General features: G+C 37.7%; 1 protein-coding gene across 2 annotated transcripts in view; it reads left to right on the top strand.

Annotated features, from left to right (window-relative positions):
- The first annotated feature begins 301 nt into the window (after positions 1-301).
- The window catches only part of PDZRN4 (PDZ domain containing ring finger 4), a 410747-nt gene continuing 401018 nt past the window's right edge, over positions 302-10030 (top strand). The window contains exons 1-3 of one of the 2 annotated variants that reach the window (XM_013006948.3): positions 302-387; positions 1407-1493; positions 3249-3356. In XM_013006948.3, coding sequence (XP_012862402.1) covers positions 3270-3356 — 87 coding nt within the window. In that variant the 5' untranslated portion in view covers positions 302-387; positions 1407-1493; positions 3249-3269. Of the gene's footprint in view, positions 388-1140; positions 1203-1406; positions 1494-3248; positions 3357-10030 lie in introns of those variants that run through there. The other variant, XM_045287353.1, reaches the window with a different exon arrangement.

Here is a 10030-nt window from a genome sequence, read left to right as displayed (position 1 = left end):
TCTAGTCTCTGTAATCCCCCAAACCAAGCCCATGGCTGCCAAGGGGATTCCCACACTAAGCGACCCCATAGGGCAGAGTGGAAGTGGCACACAAGGTCTCCCAGGCCGTAAATCTGTGTAAAAGCTGTGGGCCACATCCTTTTCCGGCAGACCTGCCCCCTCTTGAGTTAGCTCTGCCACCACCAGGGCTTCTTATGTAAATTGGTATATAAATTGGTAGATTTATATAATGGGGGGGGAGGGACATGGAAGCACAGATATCCGTCTGTACTACCCTTCCTGTTTCAAGGTCGGAGGCAGCCAAAGATTGAGTGACAGAAAGAAACAACAGCTTTCAGAACTGAGCTACAGAGAAGCCCATGCAACAGGTCAATAGAGTTTCTGGAGGTGAGCCCCTGATTTGCAGCCTCCCATCAAAAGACTCCTTGGGGCTCCTCAGTAATTTTTCCACCACCAGTAGGCGCTGCGGTGTGCACTGCCTCGGAAGGGCGATGGTGCAAACGATATCGTTTTCCCATAGGTGGTTAACCAGATTCCTGTTTATGGATAAAGCACCTCTAATCTGCTACTATTTCATCTTACATTTAAATTCATCTTTACCAATAAAGAGGTAGTAGAAATAATTTCTATTGATCCATTCACCAAGAAAGAAATACTTAGGAGTCTACCTATCACAATTTAAAAAAAATTCTTCAGGAATTATTCAAAATGGCAAGAAATATTATTTTAAATGAGCATGATGATAATTCATCAGATCCCATATTACAACAGCAACTTGACTCTTATTGTAGAAATAAGTTTATAAATACCTCACAACAAAACCAAATCCACTGCAGTGGCATCATTTAAATTCACAACAGCCCTGTGGGACAGAGTGAAATTACTCCCTGGGGTTTCTAAGGCTGTGATCTTTACTTAAAGCCAATGGCCACATTTTCATCCCTTGGAAGGTTGGTGGGCTTGTTTTAACCACTGAACCACCAGTAAAGCAATGCTAAGCTCATTTGAGGATGCGTTTCACTTTTCTCTGAGTGAGGGGGTGAAATAAAAATAGCTGCAAAGTGAAACCAGAAATTTGTTTTTATTTACACAGCAGTCATATCGGATGCTGCAAGAGGATAAACCTGTATAAAACTGCAATCATTAATCCATTTTGGAAAACAGCTTTTTCCTGATGTCCATAGTTATTTCCTTCAAATATGGTACATATCTTCAGAGTTAATTTAGAGGAAAAAATACTTCCTCAATTCATGCATTCTTATCTTTACTTATGTCCCCTTTCAAAATTTTTGATTTCTTTATAGGAAAAAATCCTATTATACATTTATTTTCCTTTGATATTTTTATCTCCTTAGTCACTTTATCTCTCCACCCCACCCTCTTTTTTTTAATTTTTATTTGTTTAGGATGGAGACCATAAGCTATTCACTATTGTATTAAAAAGGGAAAATGACACCTTGGGATTCAATATCATAGGAGGTCGGCCAAATCAGGTAACATGGCTTGTTAATGCTTACATAACTCAATTTTTGCTTATGAAAAATAATATGAATATCCTAATACATAACTTGACTTTTTTGAGGGGAAAAATCTACTTCTTGTTCCCACTTCACATTTTGTCTAAATTTTATACCTCATTTACTGCTTTCTTGAATAAACATATTTCACTGTGATGTGTAGAGGCAATAACATTTGATAACGTGTATTAGGCAATTATATTATTGCTTGTGATTCCTATTTATTAAGTCAAATTGCTTAAACTAACAAAGACTAGGTAGTTAATATATATTGAATGAATGAATGAACAGACCTATTTTGCAAGCTGAAATTAAGGAGTAATTGTGTTCACAATTACATAGGAAATATCATGTTTGAAAAGTTAGCTTCTTTGAAATGTCAGCTGTTATTTTGAAATAATTATTTAATTGAGTGAATAATACTCTCCACATTAAGGCCAAGTGTTCTCAAAATACATACATTGTAAGCTTATACTACATACTGTAGTTTCAGAGCCTTTAAAACCCTTCAACTCCTGCATTAATGTCACTTTGACCGTAAGTGTAAAAAGTTGATGAAGTTTTTTAGAAGATCATGCTCTTTGATTTCTCTAATAAACTGCTGTGAAGAGTTTGCATCCTGCGTTGCAGATATTGGCCCAGGAAACCATATTAGGATTGCTGGCCAATGTTAGTATATATCAGGATTCCAGTGACGTAGCTCTTCCCTGTGGTAGTATTTTAAAAAGAGAGCAATTAACCATTTCTGTGTTTCTGTTTCGAAAACTGCCCCAATTGTGAAAAAGTAGAAGTCTCTCAATATCCTTTTTGTTCTCTTTTCCCCTAAGGAAAATGTTCATTCGGTGTTTGACATTTAGATGACATTGGGCATTTTCAAGAGTCTGTTATAATTCATTTTCAGGAAGGTTAGTTGAGGAGAAAATAATTTCATTTAACCACACTTCATATGAAGTAGAAGGGCATTTAAAATATACAGTGTATAATTATAGGATATTGAACTTTTTCTCCCTTAATAAGTTTTAAAATATAATTAGTCCAGTGACTGGCTGAAATCTCTTATTTGTACCATATTGGGGTTATACATTTGAGGTTTAACTAATCATGAGGCAAATTGCACCTGCTGGGGATGTGTAATGATTAGCCTTCAATGGGTTCTCTTGTGGCTTAGAGTTGTTGTTTTGGGACTTAACACTTGAGCAAGCTCACAGTTTTTTCTGTGAGTAGATATAGCTGGTGCCTCATTCTACATCTGTTCTTTGAATAGATGTAGCTGGTGCCTCATTGTCGCTTCATGAAGTTAAATTGTATTTTCAAAACCATAATCAGATCTCAAACCAATGAAGCTTATTAAGGATTTTTTTTCTCCTTCCCTTCCTTTTTAACTTTATCACCAGTTTTATTTTCTACCACTCTTTACCAGGGAAATGTTCTATAAACAATATTTTAGAGGCAGTTGAGGCTACCCCTCCTTGTCCTTTCTGCATTGCTCTTTTTGTGTGTACTCCAAAATATGAAGTCAATAGCTAATTGCGTCAGCAATGCTGGACCTCTTCCTGAACGCTTCCATCGCGATTCATGATCCTTTGGTAGTAAGTGAAAATTCTGTGCCAAATGCCCAGCTAAACAGGAGTTGCATATTTTAGGAAGATGAGCCATGTTGTCATTCAGTAAATTATCCTTTATCAAGCATACACTCTGTCTTACACCTTTCTCAATGCTACCTCTTTACAGAATAATCAAGAGGAAACATCAATGGAAGGAATTTATGTCTCAAGGATTTTGGAAAACGGACCTGCTGACAGAGCGCATAGCCTGGAAATACATGACAGAATTGTTGAGGTACGAACAGATATGATCCATGGAAGAACTATTCGGACATTTGAAATCCCAAACTTATTGTTTTATGTTGATATTTTACTTATTAGAGAATATATCCAACAATAAGAGTATTGCTTTTTATCACACTGCAAAAAAAAGGAGGTAGGAAATTTTATTTGCTCTAATGTGTAATATAGCTGCAGTGTTGGATTGGGGGATGATAAAGTTCACACTTAAAAACTGTCATAATGGAATTTTGGGTCACTAGTATGTGCTACCTCTGTTCTTTGCACATTTTGTTAACTGATGGAAATAGTATTATTTGGCATTACATAAAACTATTAGATTACTTTTGTCATTGGTTTTATTTTCAGTGTATTATATAGAAATTTGGAAGATTTATATAATTCCCATTCTATATGGAAAATTGTTTATCCTAGATGATGTAAGTCCTTTTGCTAGCTTTTAGAATATCTGTATAAACTTACCAAATGGGGTTGTTTGTTTTTATTAAGCTTTGAATAATGCTTTATATTTTTCTTTTTGATTTGACCAAGTTGATTTTCTAATAATTTTATCTTTGATAAGTATAAAATATGCTGAAGAGTCAATATTTTCTTTTGAAAAAAACAACAAAACACCCCACATTTTGAAATTAAATGACTAAACAGATGCCTTTGAGGAAGAAAGGGGAGTCATCTTTGGCTGAAAGGTGTTTTTGTTGTTGTTTTTTAAACCTAAAGACGTCTGTGGTATCAAGATGTTCTCCTTCAAGTTGTGTAGCCAAGCACAGACCTACTTTCCCTGATTTTATCCAATATGTCTTAACAGTTTGCCTAGGAAACAGTGTAGTGTAATTTCTAAAGTTAGAATTTTCTATTTCGACTGGTGGTTGTGCAGCATGATTTGTACAGCTTCACCATTTAAATGAAAGAATTTTTCCTACTTATTTTCTGTCTTATCTAAAGCATCTTAGCTTTTCTGGTTAAGTGGAAAATGCCTGTCTACAGTTGATACTGTGAAAAGGACTGATGAAACGGAATACATATATTCAATTACACACACAGAGCCATGATAGCAACAGATAATAGGAATTAAAAAAATAAGCTGTTTTTGCTAAGACACAATGTTATGTATGCTTCATTAATGTTGCATTTATGAGGACGAGGAAAAATTTTACTTTTATGTTGTGCTTTAGCTCTTTTGTTAAAAATCCAAGGATTCAATAATTGTAAAGAGGTAATTGTACGAAAACTATGGTTGGTAACTCAAGTGCATCTAAAGATCTATCTAATACTTTTACTAAGATATGTCAGACTAACCTTATTTAAACCTAATGATATAAAAAGAAAAGAGATCAACCGTGGAAATCTAAATTAGAATTTATAACTAGCTACAGTATTATTAATATTTATCTTGATTTGTATATATTCACAATTAATGGAAAATTGAGAAATTTACCTCAATGATATAAAATTTCAATATATCTTTGCAAACAAGGTATCCTGATAATATGTATGTTTTTGTTACAGTTCTGTAATAGATTAATGGGACCACAATAGCAGTAGGAGATGAGTTAGATGATGTGTACATTTCTGGAATGTTATCTGTTAAGTAGCATGAAATTGAGTGGAGTGATGGTTATAAATCGATCTCCCATATTTAACTGTTCAGTGATGCAATCGTTGTTTAAGGTGGATATAAAGTGAATAGGTGTTTGTGTGTGTTAACTTACTATCTAGCCAAGTGAGCAGCTTGTGCAGATCTCTATATACTGAGCAGCATCTATGGATGATATCAATGATCCTTGTGCCTAAATGAGGTGAGATGGGTGGGATGTTTGTCAATGATTTGTCTATCTGCCATTAGGGGTCTAGTCAACTTGAAGCAACTTTTAGCTAAAATTATGAAAACAATATTAATTCATGGAATGGGAGTAGAATCAGGAAACCCGATTTAAAAATAGCGTGATTTCTGGTTTTGTCCTGAATGATTTGTTAATTGGACAAATTTTTTAATGTGTTTTTTTTAAATAATCATTTTATTAGGGGCTCATACAACTCATCACAATCTGTACATACTTCATCTGTGTCCAGCACTTTAGTACATATGTTGACTTCATCATTCTTACGACACCCACTTTCCACTTGAGCCCCGGGTATCAGCTCATTTTTCCCCCTCCCTCCCCACTCTCCCCGAACCCCCGATAATTTATAATTTATTATTATTTTATCATATCTTACCCCATCCCATGTCTCCCTCACCCACTTCTCCACCCCCCAGGGATGAGGCCACATGTAGACCTTGTCCTCTGTTCCCCCTTTCTCCCTCTCCTTCCTTCCACCCTCCCGCCATCGCCACTCTCTCCACTGGTCCTGGGGGTTCATCTGTCCTGGATTCACTGTATTTCCAGTTCCTATCTGTGCCAGTGCACATCCTCCGGTCCAGCCGGATATGTAAGGTAGAATTGGGATCATGGTAGTGGGGTGGAGGAAGCATTTAAGAATCAGAGGAAAATTGTATATTTCATCGTTTCTACACTGCCCTCCGATTTGCTCCTCACCTCCCCGCAGCCCTTCTGCAAGGGGATGTAATTGGACAAATTTAATGAATTATTTATTCCCATTTTAAAATTCAAATGGCCATGCAGGTTTAAACCTGGTAAAACTAATACATTTGTTAACAACAGAAAGAGTAAAAATAGTTCATATAATATGAAATTACACATAATACTTATGGTCACAGCCTGAAATTCCCCTAAATGCTTTAAATAGTGTGACTGAGGAAAAAACTAAAACAACAAAATTTTAAAACTGGAAGTGTTTACTTTTTCTTTATAGTCAAGGTACACTCTCAAACTACTTTGTCTAGGTAATTAAAGGATACTTCACAGCAAGTTCATTGATTGCTCATATAAAATAATAAAATTTCTTAATTCATTTAAGTGAGAAATAAATATGATTAATACTTGATTCAATTGATAAAGAGGTTTTACCACCTTCAAAACTAGTAATGATAATTTGTCAATATTTATCAAAGCACAGCTTCAAAATTCATATTCTATGTTCCAGCAAAGCAAAGCTAATTCAAGATCATAAGAGTACAAAAAGCAATCATGAAGTATGTTTATATTATATTTATTGCATCATACAAGGCAAAATCATTAATTTTTCAAGTCAGTTTTTGTGAGCAACCACATGGAACTATTTCTTCCTGTTTACACTTCTAAATATTGTTGCGTGTGTTGATTGAGAAGAGAAAATCAGTTGTGTTAGTTGAGTTACAACATTAGCTATCAGAAGTCTTACTAGAGGCTGGAAAGATTGAATATATTTTTATGAACTCTTTTTAAGCATGCTCATCAGAGTGTCCATCAGAATTAAATGCATTTATTGTTCACTCAAGCATCTTTCAAGAGAGGCCTTGTACCTGTTGGGAACTTGGCCACACACCTGGAAGAGGCCACTCTGACCACAGTTGTACCGGCCTTGTCGAGAGGATCAGCTCATGATGCTGGGGGTGCTGGTGGGAGGGAGTGGAGAATCAACATTCACTGCTTGGGTCAGCACCTTTCTCTCTATTAGCACGTCCCTGATGCTCCCAGCAGGCAACGAAACATAATCCTCAAGTGGAGAAGTGTGTGCAAGGGTGGATAGTCATTCACATCCATTTGTTCACATTTCACATTTTCCCCTCTCCACTTCCTCTCATACAGCTCTGAGTCAATGTTGTGGGACCCAAGTAGAGCAGGCACAGTATTCCACCTGCCTCTCAACTTCTGGAGATCCCAGGGGGTGGGGGTAGAGGAGTGTGGTGTCTATAGGCAGAGAGACGAGAGCAGAGTTTTCTTCAGTGTATACACTAAGAATTCTTTAATTTATTCTGCTTGGGGTTCATAGTGAAAGGCATCATGAAAGGCAGGTTTCTTTTCATTTAGAAACACTTCCGACTTTGAGCGGGGTCATCGGTGCAGCCTTTGTAAAATGCCGAGTTTAGTAGGGCAGAAATAACTGCGCAAATGCAAGGTCTCAACAGGAACTTTCAAACTCTTGTCAGACTGCCAACTGCACTCTTTTGGGGTGCTTATACCTTCTGGGCTCTCTGTGATGGCACCCTTTGGCACCAAGAAAGGGGCATCTTTGATAGTTTTCACATATGTTTGGCTAAAGCTTGGCACAATTAGGTTATAGCTAACTGCACTGCACCGTTAGGGTAAAGCAGGGACTTTAAACTCCATTCTAAGCTAGGGAGTTAGGAACGCTGCCGAATCAAACCTTCAGAGTACTGCCTTTGTGTATGCCTGACAGCATAGCACAGCTAACGGCCTCAGAAACCAAATATTATCATCAGCCTACATTTTGGAGGGTATTTTAACTCTTCAAATTACCCGAGACTGATTTTGGAGTGACGAGATGCCTAAAATCAACCATGTTAGCGCAAACACGCTCCAAACAAAGCAAAACAAGTAAAACAAAATAAGCAAATTGAACGATACTTGTCAACAAAATTCAGTGCCATTTAACTGAATGTGATTTTAACATCATGGTATAGTCGTGTGTGTGTGTGTGTGTGTGTGCATTATATATGTAACTTGTACTTTGCAAAGTAACATGGCTTGATGGGCAGAGTGTGGGCTCCACAGCGAAGGGGATCTACATGGAAATCGCTGCCCTGCCTCTGTCCTGGCTGTGTGGCTGTGACCCAGCCAGCGGTGTCTGGGTCTCTTTTCTACTTATAGTAATTGCATACGGTGTCTGGTACTGGGCAGCTTCTTGGAATCCACTGCTGTGAACTCGGCTTGTGGGAGGAGTCTGCCGCCTAGAAGATTGAGAAGGTGAAACTTTCCCTCTCTTTCTGCAAGAACCCAGGTCAACCCCTCACAAGTCTCCTGTTTCCATACACCACAGATTTGAGCATCAGAAAGAAGCTCTACTGTGTGGGCTTTCATGTATCAATATAGGCAATCCAAGGCAAGGAGTGCGGTGGGTGGGGTGGGGAGGAGTGAGTCTGCAATGTGGATTTATGATCTAATCCAACAACTCAACCATCTGTTAAAGCTAATTCTCTTATATGTCAGGCTATGTACTCTGTGTTATAGAAATAAAAAGCAATAAAGTCCCATCTCAATCCTCCAGTGCTCATACCATACAACTATTATTGGAGGCTGCTGTTGAGTTTTCTCTACACATGGTGACTCCATTCACAAAGAACGAAAAGGTGACTGCCCCATCCCATGCCATCCCCATGATCTGTTGTGGATGGCGCCATTGTGGAAGTGACCTGTTTGCTATGTGTAGAAGACAAGGCGCCTTTTTGTGTGGAGTAGTTCACTCAGTTGTTAGGTATATAAAATGGGCATTAGTCTTGCTTAGTGGAAGCATTATGAGTCTGCTCTAGATTTGCTGTGCTACTAAGAATAGTTCAGTTCATTTTTGGAAATCATGACGCAGAGTCAGTAATGCAGTAGGGATGTGGATAAGAGACAGTATGATGGCTGCAGGAAAGAACACAGGTCTTGAACTTGGATCTTAGTCTTGAATTTGTGCTAGCTTATCCCAGGAAGAGTCCTTAGCCTTTTTGTTATCTTCATTTTTTAGCTGTACATATGAGAATAATAATAATAATAATAATAGCTAATTACACATCTTTTCTATTTAACTGAGGATACTGTTTTATCACTTCACTGTGCTTCCATTGTTACTACATATAGGTTTACTTAAACTGAAAAAAGAAAGCCTCAAAAGACCCCTATCTTACTGATTTGTAGTGTGTTAAGTAATACTGAAGTCTTTTTAAAAAATAGAAGGTTGCTAAGCCACAAAGAGAAATGAAGTCCTGTTACTTGCTATGACCCGAATGAACTTTGAAAATACAATGCTGAGAGAAATAAACCAAACACAGAAGGACAGATATGATATGATCTACATATGTGAAACATCTAGACGAGGCAAGTATATAGACATCAAAGTTTATTAGTGGTTACTAAGGAGAGGAGTAGGAAAGGGACAGGAAGCCTCATTACTTAGGAGATATAACTTCTATAAAATGTGGGAACATTTGAAAAGGGAATAGCATGAGTAGCATGGTGACATATTTTGCTACAGACATCTTTGTCTTATTGCTGTTTGACATTGACTCATTGTGACCCTGTGGGACAGTGTAGATCTGTCCGACACCAGAGATGTGAATAGCCTGCCCTCAGCCAGAGTGCACTGGATGAATGCAGATAGATTGTTGTTGTTGTTGTTAGGTGCCATTGAGCTGGTTCTGACTAATAGGGACCTTATTGCACAACAGAATAAAGCACTCCCTGGCCCTGCACCATCCTCACAGTTGACCCAATGCCTAAAACCATTGATGCAGCCCCTATGTCAATCCATCTCCTTTTGGGCATTCCTCTTTTTCATTGCTTCTCTGTATTACCAAGCATGATGTCCTTCTCCAGGGGCTGGTCTCTCCTGACATGTCCAAAGAGTGTAACATGACATCTTATCATCCTTGTCTCCAAGGAGCACTCTGGTTTTACTTCTTCTAAGGCAGAATGCAGAGATAGTGAGGTTAAAATTTAACACCATATCATTTATTTCCCCTTTGGACCATTTAAAAATTTCCTAGTTTTTATTATTTTCTGACTTCTTAGGGATTGAGGTTTTGCTGTTATTGTTGGTGGTGTGTGTGTGTGTGTGTGTGTGTGT

The sequence above is a fragment of the Echinops telfairi genome, unplaced genomic scaffold (assembly GCF_000313985.2).
Source record: "Echinops telfairi isolate 266 unplaced genomic scaffold, ASM31398v2 ScPeMD7_12;HRSCAF=54, whole genome shotgun sequence".
NCBI classification, from domain to species: Eukaryota; Metazoa; Chordata; class Mammalia; order Afrosoricida; family Tenrecidae; genus Echinops; species Echinops telfairi.
The sequence above is the reverse complement of the archived record's forward strand: the minus strand, read 5'-3'. Positions and strand labels throughout refer to the sequence as shown.